Here is a 17,271-nt window from a genome sequence, read left to right as displayed (position 1 = left end):
TATGGTTCTGTCCCAGCCCCCTATACCTGGGGGAAGAGGAGAGATGTTACTGAGAAAATACCTGTTTAGAATTTTGGCTACAGATTAAATCAGCATGGTACTAGCAGGTGGAAGTGGAGACTGTGAGAACAGCTCTATATTAGAAAGAATTGAACATCTCCTTGCAGATGGAGCCATGGGCTGGCTCTGTTGCTCCCTACATTGTCATGGGAACTTGGCTGTCAGTCAAACCCAACACAGCTCGTGGTATTGGGGTGGTCTCCTTGGGCAAGAGCCCTGGCAGGGTTTGCATTCTACTCTGCCTGAGACTGAAGGGTAGGGATCAGAATGTGTGCCTTTCAGATGGAAGGGATTATTGGTTGAATATTGACTTTTTTTTTTTCCTACTCTGGTCTCCCCCATGGTAGGGCTGCCCCAGCAAACAGCTTACTTTTCCAATAGGAAGGATGACTTGTTTATATGCAGATCAAGTGCCTGTCCTACTTTACAAATGTGAGCACAACACAAAATATTTGGAGTCATCTAGTCCCCAGGGAGAAGGGGTGGGAGAGACAACTGCAGATGCACAATTGTCCTGGCGCTCTTTGTTTGGCTTCCTTATTAGGCAATCATATTTAACATTATTATTTTGTTTTATTGTCAATTGGTTAGGAAGAGGGAAGGGAATCTATGTAGGGATTTTTATGAAAACACAATTTCCCCCCTAGAGGAAAATGGCTCAGTGTTTGGCTTGTGGGGAAACTGCCTGGCCCTGCCCAACACTAGAAATTTCCACCAATCACGATTGCTCTTGAGTCCACAACAACAGACTTCTGTGATCTAGGGGTCATGTCCCAGCAGGGTGACTCCAATTCTTTGAGTTTTGCTTGTCTTCTGAGAGAACTGCCCACAGTCTCAGCCTGATGCTGAGGACTTCTCTCCTGTACCCCTGTCCCCTGCAAGACCCTCATGACTTCATGTGGACTGTGACAACCTCCTGGGGTCACTTAGCGTTGACTTATAAGTAATGGACTGATTTGCTGTCTGGTTTCAAAATGCAGAAACTATTCTCAGGATCTGCTCTTTTTTTCCTGTTAGTCCAATCGGTCTTCACCTGACTCAACCAGGAAGAACTTGGTTGAGGCCCTCTCCTCTTGGTTTATTTACTTACTAAATGGGTTTTTGCATATGGTAGCCTCTAGCTGGTACATGGTCATTTAGGTTAAAATTAACTACAATTAAACACATCTAAATGTTTGGTTCCTCATTTGCGTTTGTTATAGCTCAGTGCTTCATAGCCATCTGTGGTCTGTGGCTACTGTGTTGGACAGGAGGGATATAAACATTTCCATCTTTGTGGAAAGTTCTATGGAACTGTATGGTTTGTCACATTGTGGAGTGCTTAGGATTATGTCCCCTCTTAGTATGGCTGTGATTTCTGCTAACATGCTGTGTGTTAGCGCTTGCTTGGGATCTCCATACTAGGTTGTAAGCTCATGGAGGGCAGGGGCCATATTGGTTGTGTGCTTCTTGGGTCTGTGCGTGCTGGGCTCACTGTTGATGTCCACTCACTGGATACAGAGTAGAGGAACAGATGGATGGACAGACTGGAGGATAGCTTTGTCCTCCGTATTTGTGGACCCAGAGTAATTAATCTCTTCTATGAGGCTCTGTTTTATAGAGCTCATTGCCTGTTTCTGAAAGCAATCACAAATACACTCAGTTCCCCAAACAGATGAAAATGAGACACCACAGTAGACTGAAGATGGTCTTTAGCAATGGCCCTGTGCTGCGACTGAACTTTTTACAGGTCCCCAGGGGCCAGCCGTCTCTAGACAGGACTCTTGGGAACCCTTCCAAAGGCGAGAACCATTCCTGTGTGTTGGGTAGGTGGGTCTTCTGTGGGCTCTTTGACCTGTCTGTCCGCGCACAGAGTGCTCTTCTTGTTGTTGAGCGGGTCTCTGGCACAGCTGCCTTGGAGTCTCTGTTGGCGCAGAGAGAACCATTTCCAAACCAGATTTATGGCTTGTAGTTCAATGCCACGGTGACGCCTGAGGCTCCCTTCCGTGAGCTAAAGAACAGACAACAGGGCCACCTCTACAGTTTGAAAAGAAACTTTGTCTTTTTCTCTCCCTCCTTTTTGGGGAGTTCTCCTAAAAGCAAACAAACAAACAAACAAAACACTATTTAAATTCCAGAGAAAGAAGATGGGTAAGAACTTATTTATGACTTATGGCATGATAGGTAATTGAATTTTCATAATAACCCTAGGAGGCTAGGTATGTAAGTATTCACACTTTACAGATGAGAACACTAAAGCCTAGAGAAATTAGGTAACTTCCCCAAGGAGAAACAGCCTGTATGTGTCCTGCTGGGAATGATACCCATTGCCTGGCTCCAAAGCCATGCTTCCATCCCCTAGGCAACACTGCCTTTCATTGTTAAAAAAATATCACCACAAACAGAAACACCTAGCCAGCTGCAAAAGTGAATTCACAGAATCAAAAGCTGGTTACCAAAAGCCTATGTGGGTCCGATAATAAATGCTAAGTCTCTGGATGAGATAGACTCACCCTCCCAAGTGCTTCAAGGCCACTGTGAGATTGAACCCAGGGGTGCTTAATCACTGAACCACATCCCCAGCCCTTTATTTTTTATTTTGAGACAAGGTCTTGCTGAGTTGCTTAGGGCCTTTCTAAGTTGCTGAGACTGGCTTTGAACTTGTGATCCTCCTACCTCAGCCTCCTGAGTTGCTGGAATTATAAAAATGCACCAACATGCCCAACTGGGAGATATTTTTGATAAGGTTCTGGTTCAGGAATGGGGCAAGGACAGGGCCTTCTGGGTTACCTCTGCCCACCACATAATGCCATAGGGTGAGCAGAGGAGAGGACATGGTTGGAGAAGTGCAAGCCTCAAAGCACTGCAGGGAGGAGTGGTTCCAGGGGATCCTAGAGAGCAGGATCCTTGGACACCGGGCCTGTCACCTCATACCAGCAGGTTTTGAGGTGATGTTGCACAGGAAGTGCCGCTGCACGAATTCATTCATCCCACAAATAACCAAGGGCTAGAGGCTGGGGATGTGTTTATAGGTCAAATAGACATTATCCTTGTCATCTGGAAATTCAGAATTGGGAGTTACATTATTAATCAAATTACACAAATCAATTCATCACTATACATGTTAGGAGCCACGAAGAAAGAGAGGTATGAGAGATTATTTGGGGGCACCATCCTCACCTGAGAGTCAGGGAAAGCCTCCCAGAAGAGTTGGTGTGAGCCCAGACCCAGTGCAGGATGAGAGGGGTGCAGAAGGCAGAGCCGTGGAGCTCACTGTAGTAAGGAGCTAGCTACTGTGTGCACAAGTGAGGAACTGGGGACAGAGTCAGAGGGAGGCCAGGGAGGGACCCGGGTCAGATTCTGCCAGGCCTGGATGCTGTGTGGAGGTCTCAAGGACAGCGAGATGCTAGTCAAGCTAGTCAAGCGTTTTAAGCTAGGCAACCCAAGGGGAGTCAAGGTCTCAGATCCCGCACAGGGGTTGATGTGTGGACACCCTGCCTCCCACACTGTCTCTGTTAGCTCATCCCTTGGTGCAGCAGTTGGGGACTGAATGGGCTTCCTTTTGATAGGACTTTGCAGTTGCTCTCTTTTACTCCAGGACACTAGGCTCTATCCAATGATGTGCTCATGAGAACCATCAGGACATTTCCCTCTGACCTTTGGGCAGGACTCAGTTTAGCCTGTGATGTGTGGGAGCCCAGGGTCTCTGAAGAGGGACTGAGTTGCCCCATCTGTCCTGATGAGGCACAGGTTGAGCCCAGTTCCTGGGTGTGACAGTCAAGGTAGTAGTGGGTGGCAGTGGGGTTGGGGGATCTGGCCTTACTGCTGAGATGTGCTCTGAGGAGTCATGGACTGGCTCAGACTCTCGCAATTTGGCGGGGGGGGGGGGGGGGCGAGGAGAGGGCTGTGTGTTTCCAGATTTCCCTTGAAGGGTGTGGCACTGCCTCTAGACCTTTCTCTGCTCTTCTGGACAAGTTCTCAACTGTTTGCTTCACACAGTGGGCCTGCAAAGATGTCTGAAGCAGAGTTGTGTTCACACCTCTGAGACCTCTGTGAGCTTGGTGTCATCACATGGTTGGCTTCACCATTGCTGGTGGCCACAGCTGTGCTCTTGACACTGCCAGGCATCACCCCCTCCAGCCCCACAGAGTGTGCCCAGGGCCCTGCTGTGGGGGTGGATGAGAATGGACCTCTCCAAGAGCCCAATAGTCTCCTCGTATTGTGGATTGTACTGGACGATTACTGTTCTCCAGCTGCATTCTGCCGCTGTTAACAGGGGGTTCACTAATGAATTTCATGGCTACAAAGAGGTTTGGAAGAGGCATCGTACATGTTCCTTGATCTAGTTATTTATGATCACTATGCAACAAACTACTACAAAAGTTAATGGCTTAAAACAATAGTTTATTGTTATCTCTGTCAGTTTTCTGGTTGACTAGGCTCAGCTGGGTGGTTCTTGCTTGGGGTCTCTCAGGCAATGACTTATTTTCGTCTCTTGATTGCAGTCAATTGACAGCTGGGCTGGACTCATTTGAAAGCTGTGTTCCTGGGTTTGTTGGGCATCTCTTTCCCCATGTGGTTGTGACACCAGATGACTTGGGCTTCCTCATAATATGGTGGTCTTAGAGTTGTTAGGCTTCTTACATGTTAGCTAGTTTCCCCCAGAGTGAATATAAGATAGGAGGAAACTGCCAGGCTTCACATGACCTGGTGCAGAAGTCCCCAGATGTCACCCTTTTATTGCTGAAGCATGTTACTGAGGACAGTGAGGCCAGTCTATATATTTATGTGTGACTACATAACTCAATACGAGGACTAGCATATAATTGCTCTATCTTTAATTCTGAGAATTTCTGTACCAAACAAACAAACAAACAAAAAACCTGTTTAACCCAGTATTTCCCAAGCTGATTATTATTGCTGTTAAAATCAGGAAATACCTTCCTTACAGAAAGTCACTTAACTTCTAATTCTGCCAGAGAACTGTGAGCAGAAATGGAAGAGTTCTAGAGTTGGGGCTCAATACCATCATCTAATAAGTAAGACTTGCCATAGATGGAATTTGGAGAGTGAAAGTGTTCTGGATTTGAGGTTTAGTGGTTGTCTACATGGGTGGAGAAGCCAAACATCCCAGAGGTTAAAGCTTTGATTTTATTTCCTGCAGATCTAGGTTCATGTTCAGCATCCACTCCTCATAGCTATGTGACGTTGGGCACATAGCTGGGTTGTTGTCATGTCCACTGGGACTTGGCCTGTGGATTACTTGTTGCAGTGACTGTTCATGGTCAATACATGTTCGACATCATGGTTCTTAGGGTGTAGAGGATGGCTTCTTTGGTTAGACTTTGTGTTGGCTCTGTTCCCTTGGCCTCTAGGGTTCAGTCGCAGCCACCAGGCTAGGGCTTAGAGAGGTGTGTTGCTCTCTGCCTGGTCCTTTGTTGTGTTTATTTGAGACCTTCTTCCCAAGGGCAGCCTGGTACAGAAAGTCATGGACTTTCTCCCACTTTTTTTGCAAAAGTAATCTCTATGCCCTTTTGCCTTTTTCCCCCCCCCCAATCTAGTTTCTCATAAGCGACCGTGACCCTCAGTGCAACCTCCACTGCACCAGGACTCAACCCAAACCCATCTGTGCATCCGACGGCAGGTCCTACGAGTCCATGTGTGAGTACCAGCGAGCCAAGTGCCGAGACCCGAACCTGGGTGTGGTCCACCGGGGCCGGTGCAAAGGTGAGTCCAGTGGAGGCTGCTGGGATCACAGGTCTGTCTGGTGCAGTCACTGTGGTGGGGGTTGGGGCAAGGGCTCAGCATGACTCTGTTCCTCTGGTTTGTTGTCCTGTCTCTCTACCCCTAACATCAGGAGTAGAAAAGGGAAGGAAGAAGCTCTACCTGGAGGAATGAGCACTTTCCTGTCTTTCAGTCTCAGCCACCAGGCTAGGGCTTAGAGAGATGTGTTGCTCTCTGTCTGGTCCTTTGTTTTGTTTATTTTTGTTTTAAAACAGTTATGCAAAGCTTCACTGATGACCCCTAAATAGGAATTTCAAATTGTTGACCACAGGATGTGTTTTTATTATTTTATTTTTAAAATCTGCTCTAAAACATTACAAACATTTGAGACAATATTTAGAAACTAGGGTATTCAAAAAAATTTTTTTCTTTTTTATGTTTCTTTTCCAAAATTGAAATTTCTGGTAATATTAGGTGTGTGTTTCTACAAAGCAGCACATGACTGGAGGCCCCCTCCCTTTTTTTGGTACTGAGGGATTGAACTAAGAGGTGCTTTATCAATGAGCCACATCCCCAGCCCTTTTTATTTTTTATTTTGAGACAGGTTTTGCTTAGTTGCTGAGGCTAGCTTTAAACCTATGATCCTCCTGCCTCAGCCTCCTGAGCCTCTGGGATTACAGGCCTGTGCCATTGCACCGAGCTGAATGCCCTTCTTCTTGTACCCGATTTATATCACTTTCCTGAGTCCTATGTGTATTTGAATTTGTGGCTCTGGATTGCTTAGAGAATTATATAAAGGGCCGAGTAGGCTGCCCTAAAGCTTTTGCTTTTCTAAAGAAAGTGCTAGCAGGGGCTGGGCTTGTAGCTCAGTGGTAGAGTACTTGCCTTGCATGTGGAAGGCACTGGATTCGATCCTCAGCACCACATAAAAATAAAATAAAGGCATTTTAACTGTCTACAACTAAAAAAAAAAAATTAAAAAAAAAGAAAGTGCTAGCAATTCTTGAACTATAAAACATCTTGGAAACTGCTTGGGCTTATTCTTTTTAGAATAAACCTAGGGAAAAAGTAATAGAACTGGAATACTTTTTTCCTGGATAAGGATAGGGCTACTTGGGAGAAAACAATAGTGGGACCTACTATAAACATGAGGCCCCCCCCCCCCCCACACACACACACTCATTTTTAAGAATAACATTGAGAGGAAGCTAAGGCTGATCAGCTGTCACTAGTCTTGGCGCTTGTACTGTCAGACAAGTTGGTGGCATGGGCTTCTCCCCTAGTGGAAGGGGCTTCTCTGCTGGTGGAAGGGGCTTCGCTGCGTTCCTGCCAGTGGGCAGCCATTTTGTGCCATGGCTTCAGGGTGAAATCCAAGTGAAATATGAAATATGCTCCTCTCGCCTTTTAGATGCTGGCCAGAGCAAGTGTCGCTTGGAGCGGGCTCAAGCCTTGGAGCAGGCCAAGAAGCCTCAGGAGGCTGTGTTTGTCCCAGAGTGTGGTGAGGATGGCTCCTTTACCCAGGTGAGGCCTTGGGCAAGTCTCCTGGGCTGTGTGCTGGATGGGGGCAGAAGGGGAGGTGTCCTGAGAGCGTGGGGGCCGCTGGACACCTTCACTTTCTGAGAAACGGCTGAGTGAGTGGCTCTTGGACTCCCCTGCATGCTGTCTACCCCCGCCTGAGCCTCCCCGCCGCCTCTTGCCAACTGGCATTTGGCCCTGACAAGATGCATGGAACTCTGAGCCAGGAAACTGGCATGGCTTGGTCCCCATCCTCCCCGCTGGCCGTCTCCTCCGAGGACCAGACCTGCATTGATTACTTTTTCTTATCCCTGCCAGTTTCCAGGGGCAACCTTGGTATTCCCCTCACTATTTATTACTACTCCTTTGCACTCCCCTGCCTCCTACCCCGTCCTTGAACAAAGCAGAGCCCTCTTTGAGCAAAAAGTGTACTGTGGCCCCTGGAGCGTTTGTGCTTTCGTGTGCACAGGCATGCATGGGTGTATGTACACTCTGACTGGAAAATCTCTTTTTGGGTGGTCCCACCTCTCATCCCACATGGTCCTCAGGTTAGTTCTTGGTGTAAAGGTAACTGGCTCTGTTGTCATTGGCACAGTCTGCTTCTGAAACTCAACAGCAGGGGGATAATAAAGTGCTCCCTTAGGGACGTTTCTAGGTTGCCCCTGCTACACAGGGGCTTGTGGCTGGGAGGCAGGAGGATTCTCAGAGTTAGGACACATGCCAACTGGATGTAGGTGCTATGGGGAAGGTCATTGCACAGAGTGAGCTTAGCATGATTGGGGATGGTCCCCATGCCTGCGACTCTCCTTGTCTAATAGAGCATCACTGGGGGAGTCCTTGTCCTGGAGCTGGGGTGGGGAGGACTTCAGGGATTTAAAGCTTTCCTGTAATTACAGGATCAATGGGCAAAGGATGTAGGCTGGCTCTTGGTCCGAGAGGTCTCAGGTTTCTTTTCTGGACCGGGTTAGGGGATGACTGGTTTCAGACTGAGTGCTGTTGGGTAGAAATGTGGAGGGGTGGTGGGGTGCAGATTGCACATCAATATGGTAAAGGTTTTCCAGTTGACTGCAGCAGGCCGGAGCAGTGGCTAAACTGACCTGCCAATCCTGGTGGAGGTGCTCCTTATTCACTTCCTTGTTTTACACCTACCACAAACCCACTTATGGGTGGGGGGACAGCAGTGGGACATGGAGTGGAGAACTGGGGTTCAAGCCCAGAGCCCTCCAGAGGTCTCAGAACTAGCAGTTTCAACAGAGGCAGCCTGGGGCTATGGGCCGTGTGCTGCCCCTGGAGCCAGCCTGCCTGGGTGCCAGGCCAGCCTCACTATGCTGGCAAGTTACCCAGCTACTCCGGGTCTTTATCTGAAAAATGGGAGGTGATGATTATTACCTATTAAAAATCTCACTTTAAAAATGAGATGATTATCTCTGCCATTGGTATGTTATACATATGTTCTGTATTACTATTACCATTAAGTCATATATGATGTATTACTCTTACTATGGTATTTATTATGTATTACTATTATCATTACCGTTGTTACTGGTTATTATTATAGATTCCCTTGTGAGGTTTTGATGAGGGATTGGATGAGTGAACACATGTAAAACACTTGGAACAAATGAATGCCAAATAAATGTCATCATTATCATCATGATTCCTGTCTCTACTACGGTTCTACTATTCAGGTCTTCCTAAGATTTTATGAATGATACCACTTAAAGAAAAAAAGAAAACAAAACAAAATCCTAAGATCTTTCATTGAAACTCCCCAAGTTTGGAAATTGCTGAACTCTTTCAATTTCTCGACTTTTTTTTTTTTTAGAGACTACAAGTGATATTTTATATAATGATGTGATTCATTATTACGTATTTGTACATGCGCAAAGTAGAAATCAATTTTTAATTATTTATTTTAGTAAAAAGAATATACGAAATCTTTTGTATATATTTTGAACTGCATTGTTAAGCTTCATGTCTGGGGGAGGAACTCAGACCTTCTCAGATGAGAGGGGGTAGAGGCGATTGAGAGGAGGGCAGAGTCCACAGAGGTTGTTTTCTGCCTTCTCTAGGCTTGTGCAATCTCGGTGTGTTGCTCATGAGGACAGTTGACCCCTGCCCTCCTGATTCTGAAATGTTTGCTGTCTGTGAGAGCCTGCTGGCCAGCTTTTGTTTTGGTGAGGCCAGGCAGACCAGGTGGTGTTTGCTGAAGGAAAAGAACTTCCAGATGAGTCCAGGATGAATTGCTAAATGAGAGTGCCCAAGGAGCCCAGCAGAGGTTATACAGATGCTGGGTACCCCTCAATTATTGGACTGCCATGTGTCCTCAGGCCCAGCTGGCTCACCCCGGTGGGCAGACAGATAACCAGACAACAGCCCATCCCAGCTCAAGTGATTGAATGGCTGTGCCTTCCTCCTGATCAAAAATGCTGCAATAGCTTTATAAAATGAGACTGCCTCTTTGAGGGTGTTTTAGTCCCACTGACAGGCTGCTGGAGTGTGGGTGACAAAATGCTTTTCTCTTTCCCTCCCCTTCATCATCATTTAACTGGACTTTTTTTTTTTTTCCTCCTTAGACCAAAACCCAGAGTCAAGATGCATTTCGTTAATGTTCCTTAGAATATTGACATGTACACATCCTGGTGTTAATAACAACATATTTTAGCCCTGGGAATTATTACACACTCTCTTGAAGTTTATGGAGGGGATGATGGGGTCTAATGGGATTGGGTTTGTCTGGTGTGGGACACAGCTTGAGACCACATGACTGAGTTGACTTTAATGGGGTTCAGATGGGACTCTATGGCTTCTGTTCTCTTCCTTTGTTTCCCCTGGTCCTCTTTCCTCCTTAGGCCGGATCCCAACTCCCTCTCACACATACACATACTTCATTTGCCTCCTGTAGCAGTGATACTAAAACTGCACATTAGATCACGTTAGATACTTTGTAATTAAAAAAAAAGTTTTTTGTAGTTGTAGATGGACAGCATGCCTTTCTTTTATTTATTTATTTTTATGTGCTGCTGAGGATCCAACGCAGTGCCCTACACGTGCTAGGCAAGTGCTCTGCCATTGAGCTACAACTCTCCCAGCCCTGAGATCACATTAGATTCTTAAAAGTCTCAAAACCCTAGTCCATGTCCATGTCTCACCCAGACCATTAAATCAAATTCTAGGAGTGTGACCCAGGCCTCATATTTTTTGAGCTCCCAGCGTAATGCCAGTGTTTGGTCAAAGTTTGAAGCTATTTAGAAAGGGCATTTCCACTCTTGTTTCTTTTCTTTCTTTCTGTACTGGGGGGTGAACCCAGGGGTGCTTAACCACTGAGCCATATCCTCAGCCCTTTTTTATTTTTTATTTAGAGACAGGGTCTTGCTGAGTTGCTTAGGGCCTCACTAAGTTGCTAAGGCTGGCTTTGAACTCGCGATTCTCCTGCTTCAGCCTCCCTGGCTGCTGGGTTTACAGGTGTTGTGCTACAGCACCTAGCTCCACTATCATTTCTTGATGGCATTATTGGATGGGAAGTTATGACTCTTTGGTGACCTATTAAGTCAGGAGCTACAGGCTCTGTCCTTTACTGTGATCTGTTCTGTTTTCTCTTCTGGGTATCAAGAGCATAATTCCTGACATCTGGCCTAACCAAATCCCCTGCCAAGTGACTGTCTGGTGCCCAAGCTGATTAACTGAAATCCCAGCCATCATGGAAGGGTGCTGGCTTGCCACCACCAGGAAGTGCTGGCTGCAGTTTGTCAAGCGTGTGCCTCTCCAAATGACAATGATGGGACTCTTTATGGAGTGCTAGCAAGTGCTAGGCACTGAGTTTTCCTTCTGTTAGTCTCCCACTACGACTTTTTTGAGGTAGTTATTAATACCCTTATGCATAAAGGAAACTGAGTTTCAGAGGCAGTGAATAACAATTTGAGGTCACAGAGCCAGAAAGGGTTTGTAGTCAGCCTGCCTGGTTTCAGGGTCTGTGGGCTATTTTGTGCTTCAAAAGTGGCCTTGATACATGTGTCTTTCATTTTCATCACCATTGTTATCCCAGCAGTTCCCTCTCTTGTTGCCCAATCAATCAAATGCACATTTAGGAAAAAAAAAAAAAAAAACAAAAACCTTTGATTATGGAAATTTTTTAAAACACAAAAAAGTAGGCATAATAACATAATGAACTCCATGTACCCATCACCAGCTCCAACAATGATTGACACGTGGCCAATTCGGTTTCATCTTTACATCATTTTCGTCTCCCATCCCTAACTGAATTGCTTCAAAGCAAATCCCCAGACAACATATTTTTTTTTTTAATCCCAAGCTGACAGTCTTGAGCTCCACTGTATTCTGGGCTGTATACTGGTTGTTATAGGGGATTAAAAAAAAAAAAAAAGATGTCCTACTTCTGCCTTCAAGGGGTTTACATGCAGAAAAGATATTAAGGCAAATGATAAAATACCTAGGTATAATGGGTAATACGGATTTTAAAAGCCCATTAACAAGTCAGTTATTTGAAATTCAGAATGCAATTTTGTTGTTGAGAACATATATACAAATTTAAATTTTGTGACCATAAACATTCTATACAAAACTGAAAAAACAGTGACACACATTAACCTTAGTTAAAAAGAGCTAATCTTTTGTAAATAATTCTTAAAATTTGGAACAAAAGAGCCCAGTAGAAAAACTGCACAGGACATATCAACAAGCAGATCACTGAATAATAATAAATAGGCAATAAGTGAATCTGAATGATTGTTATCTTCCCTGGTCACTAAAGAAGCACAAATAAAAGTGATGATTTTGTTTTGCTTATCAAATCAGAAAAAAATCAGAAAAGATGGTAATATTTGGGGAGAAGGCTACCCCTGTATTGCCGTGGAGGAAGAAAATTGGCATTGACTTTTTAAGGGGGTGATTTTGCAATGGGAGTCAAAAGTCCTTAATTGTGTCCACATTTTGGACCTATAGTTCCACTTCTAGGAATTTATTCTAAGGAAATAATTAAAAATATTTGAAAATATTTTGCCACAAGGATTTCCATTCAAGTTCTGTTTATAGTAGCAAAAATTTGGAAACAACCTAAATATCCAATAATAGAGAATGGTTTAAAAATTGTTTAAACAAATTATGGCATAGCCACACCAGGCAACTACTGAAATGAGGCTCATTTTGCATAAGTGTCTGTTGTATATTTTAGGGACTTAATTGGTCCAATAATTAAAAAGAGAAATATTTTCATATTTTTTTCCTCAATAGAAAATCTATCATAATCTGTAACAAGAAGTTCTGAAAACATAGAAGTGCATAGGGTGGAGATAGAAACAGTGACTTATTTATTAGCAACAATTAAGTCTATAACCCTCTAGATTTTTCCTTGTGCATACTTATTATCATTATTTAGGATAAAAATAGTACCATATCATGTATTTTCATAACATTTTAAAACGAATTATATTGTGGACTTATTTTTGGTTTCTTATAGCTCTACCTCATTAAAAAATGATCACATTGTATTCCATGAGTCTTGGAAATTTGGGAATTAAATTTCTAGAAGGCAGATATTGGGTGAAAAGGCCCAACTTTTAAAAAAAATTATATATATTTTTTGTTGTTGATGGACCTTTATTTTATTGCTGAGAATTGAACTCAGTGCTTCACACATGCTAGGCAAGCACTCTACCACTGAGCCTCACCCCCAGCCCGGGCCCAACTTTTTGAAGGCACTTGATGCATATTATTAAATTGTTTTCCACACATGTTGAGCAATTGTGTGGTTGACTAATGGTTGTTACCAGTCATATTCTCAAATCATTTAAATTTTTTGTTTTAATTGATTATAGTTCTAATATTATTATTGTAGAATATGAAACACCATTTATTATTACTTCTATAATAATAAAATGTTATGTTTCCTGTCTTTGAGCCCCAGGGTCCAGGAGCATTTTTTCTTGATGCATCTCTGTCAGAAAATTAACAACTTGTTTATTCATTCGAACCACTGTTCTTCCCATTAGTGCATAAACATATGCATTATTCCCGGAGGTCATTTTTTTTGCATATAGAGGTCCTGGGAGCTGTCATTTCTTCTTGATTATGCTTTGTTCTGAAGTTGGAGGTTCAAAGAAAAAGTTGTGTGGCTTTTTGACAAAGGCAGTGAGTTCCCTTGTCATTTCTGTAAGTCCTTACTGTTGTGTTTTCTCAAACCCAGGGAGATGCAACACTTATTTTCCAAGTGCCTGGAGTTGGTCTGTGAAGCAGGACTTTTTCCTTTTTAGCTTCCCCCGATTTCCCCCCACAGTACAGAATTGCTCTTCCTGATGTCACTCCTGAAAACCTGAGTTTTGTGACCAGCTTGCCCTGGAAACATCTTGGCTTGTCATCTGGTCTTCTCTTCCAGCATCTCAGCAAGTGCTGAAAGTCTCGATGCTTTACATGAACTGTGAACCTTCGTTGGCCTGGGCTGGTTAAAGCTTGGCAGGCTGGGGTGCTGAGTGTCCTTGTGGAATGGAAAAGATTTGTTCCATCTTTGAGGAGAGTAGACCTCTGAGTAGAGAGGCAATGGTCATTTTCGTGATAATGTGGAAAGATCTTGCCTGGAGCAACAGTGTGACTCTCTCCTCAGACCGGATAGAGGACCTAAAAGAACTGAGACCCAGAGTGCATATGTAAGCTTTTTTCCAGGCATAGGTGGCCCCAAACAGAACCAGTTGTTAGGTTTTTTGGGGGGAGCGGGGGGACAGCACTCAGGATTGAACTCAGGAGCACTCAATCACTGAGCCACATCCCCAGCCCTATTTTGTATTTCATTTAGAAACAGGGTCTCACTAAGTTGCTTAGTGCCTTACATTTGCTGAGGCTGGCTTTGAACTCTCTGTCCTCCTGCCCCAGCCTCCCAAGCTGCTGGGATTACAGGCGTGTGCCACTGCACCTGGCCAGTTTTTAGGTTTTAATGGATGGTACCATAATTTAGACCCCAGCTCTCTGGTGCATATAAAATGCCAACATATTCTCTCTCTCTGTCTTTCTCTGTCTCTCTCTTTTTCAGCAATCATACTGTTAAAAATTCAAGCCCATTTTGTAGGCAAAGATGGCATAAATGGTAAATGGACCCTTGTTGGGAAAGTTGTTGCTTTTCTTTTTCCCTTTTTAAAGAGTGCTCAATAAACATGGTTACTATAATTTGAATATCTACTATGTTCAGGACATTTTACTACTTGTTTTACATGTGTTTTTCCCTTCAAATAATACATCATGTGGATCATGTATACAGAAATGTGCTCTATTCAGCACACTTGCTGCTCAGCAAATGTTGGGTTTTCTTCTTCTTTAGGTCTTACTTTGCTCAACTGTAATATGGGAAAGTTGGCAATGCAAAGGTTGGCAAACTATGGTCTGTTGAGCTTACCACCTATTTTTGTTCTTTAAAACTATTGGCTCTGTGGAAATACAATTTGCACAACATAAAATTTGCCCTTTCTAATGTAGAATTGAGTATATTCACAGAATTGTGCAACCATCATCAGTATCTAATGCCAGGCCTGTGCACCACTGAAGAACTCCTGTACCCCACTGGCTGACCTCAGCTTTTCATAGTCACTAATCTTTATGTTTCTATGATTTTCTTATTCTGGATATTTCATATAAATGGAATCAGAATATGTGGACTTTCATGGTTGATTCTTTGACTCGCCATTATGTTTTCAAGGTTCAACCAAGTTGTGCCATGAATCAGTATTTCATTCTTTTTTATTGTAATATTCTATTATATGGCTGTGTCCTGTTTTGTCTATCCATTCCTCAGCAGATGGACATTTGGGTTGTTTCCAGTTTTTGGCTATCATAAATAAGGCCGTTGTGAACATTCATATATTTTTTTTGTTTCATTATATAATATATATTTTCAGTTCTCTTGAAATAGAATTGCTAGGTTACATGGTAACTACATATTTAAGTTTCTAAGGAATTGACAGACTTTTCCAATATGGCTGTACCATTTTATAGTCCTACTAACAATGTATGAAGGTTCCAACTTCCTTACATTTTTGCCAACAGTTATTATTATCTGTCTTCTGTATGATAGCCGTCCTGGTGGGTGAGAATTGGTATCTTTGTGGTTTTGATTTGACTAAAAATGTTGAGCATCTTTTCATGTGCTTTTTGGCCATTTACATATCCTTGGGGAAATATCTATTTGGATCTTTTGCCCATTTCTTAATTCAGTTCTTTGTCTTTTTGTTATTGAGTTCTAGATATGACTTATATACAATTTACAAATATTTTCTTTCATCTTCTTGGTAACTTTTTCACTTTTGATAAAATCCTTTGAGGCACAAAACTTTTAATTTTGAAGTCCAATTTATCTATTTTCTTTTCTTCTATTGCTTATGCTTTTGTTGACATACCTTAGAAATCATTTCTCAACTCGAGATAACAAAGATTTACTCCTGTGTTTTCTTCTAAAAGTTCAATGATTTCAGATCGTACATTTAGGTCTTTAATCCATTTGGTTTAGTTTGTGTGCATTGTGTGAGGTAGGGGTCCAATTTCACCTTATTCCCTGTGTGTAAGCCGTTATCTCAGCACAACTTGTTGAGAAGGCTTTCTTTCCCCTTGAATTGTCTTGGTACCCTTGTTGAAATCAGGTGAAGGTCAATATGAGGGCTTATTTCTGGGATTCTCAATTCCATTCCATTGATCTCCATCCATGTCTAGCCTTATGCTAGTATTACCCTGTCTTGAATATTATAACTTTGCCATGAGTTTCGAAATCTTCTCCTTCCTGTTCAAATAAACAGTGATCTCAATGTGTTGTTTAGCACCTGCATGTGGGGTTGACACCATCTTCTCTTCCCAGGGCAGTGCATCTGGGTGCAGAATTTGCAGGTACCTGTGGCCTGTATTGTAGTCTGAGGTTTTGTGATAGTATCAGTGTCCTTGATTTGGTATTTGCAAGGGAAGGGGGAGGGAGGGAGAGAGGGATGCAAATTGGTGGTGGGAAACTCTCTAGCATCACCAAAGATGAGTCTTGTGTGTGCTAAGAGTTTTCAGTCTTCAATAGGCTTATCTTTGAATCTTCCAGTGGGGAAGGGATTTCTTTTCTGAATCAGGAACTGTGGGTTACAGTAAGCTGTGTCACCATAGAGATGTGCTGCAGCCTGTTCCCATAGAACGCTGGGCTCTTTCCTCTTCCCACCCTGATGTTTCCTCCGAGCTCACTCAGGTTCTCAGCACTTCAGGATCTGGGAAGATGTAGGAGCTGGTGCCTTAGTGAGCAGCAGCAGCAGTCCTCTGTCCGAGGGGGCTTTACCTTTTGCCTTCCTGTGAGAGTTCTAGGTGGCATGTAATTTGTGGTCAATAAGCAATCTGTTACTGCAGATATAAAAGTAAAATTTAGATTTTGTAAATGATGGCAGGAACAGAGCCTGATCTCAGCACGTGCAGGAGGGACTTGTCTATGGCGGGAGGCACCACTCTTGTTTTGTCAATGGGAGAATGGTACCATTGGAAGCGGGGACGTGCATCAAGATGAAGTGGATGGAGCTGTTCTGTGTGCTCAGAACACTGTCCATTGTGTTCTGTGAGGACTTTCTGACCCCAGCTTCTGCTGTGTCCTGCTCTTCCGTGACTGACCTCCAGCTGAATGATGAATCACTGTGCACCCTCTCAAAGACTGGCTGACATTATTCATTTTGGCTCAAGCACACAGGATTTGGGTGCTCCCAGCTGGGCATCTGATCTCCTGGGAGCCCTTGGGATTCTGTCCCTATCACTTGTCTATTGTGGAAATGAAAGGAGCAAGCTCTGGGCCGTATCTGCAGCTGCTCTTATGCAAAGGGGTGTACTTGGGAAGGAGGGAAAGATGGAAGGGCTTCTCTGGCCTTCCTGCTGTCTGTGGGAGAGAAGGGCCCATGATGGCAGGCCTCAGTCACTCTCTCAATGATTCTTCTCTTTTTCAGATGATAATAATCATCAGCAGCGCCAACACTTTCTCATTTATAT

General features: G+C 43.7%; 1 protein-coding gene across 8 annotated transcripts in view; it reads left to right on the top strand.

Moving 5' to 3' along the window:
• Nucleotides 1–17,271, top strand: part of Smoc1 (SPARC related modular calcium binding 1) — a 178,330-nt gene that overhangs the window by 80,390 nt on the left and 80,669 nt on the right. For all 8 annotated transcript variants that reach the window (XM_046460860.2, XM_046460861.2, XM_046460859.2 and 5 more), the window contains exons 2-3: nucleotides 5,601–5,766; nucleotides 7,172–7,284. In XM_046460860.2, coding sequence (XP_046316816.1) covers nucleotides 5,601–5,766; nucleotides 7,172–7,284 — 279 coding nt within the window. The remainder of the gene's footprint in view (nucleotides 1–5,600; nucleotides 5,767–7,171; nucleotides 7,285–17,271) is intronic.

The sequence above is a fragment of the Marmota monax genome, unplaced genomic scaffold, assembly GCF_021218885.2.
Source record: "Marmota monax isolate L192 unplaced genomic scaffold, Marmota_monax_Labrador192_F-V1.1 WCK01_AAM20220418_F8-fsc00001, whole genome shotgun sequence".
Classification (NCBI taxonomy): domain Eukaryota; kingdom Metazoa; phylum Chordata; class Mammalia; order Rodentia; family Sciuridae; genus Marmota; species Marmota monax.
Note: the sequence above shows the minus strand (reverse complement) of the source record. Positions and strands in the feature narration are given on the sequence as shown.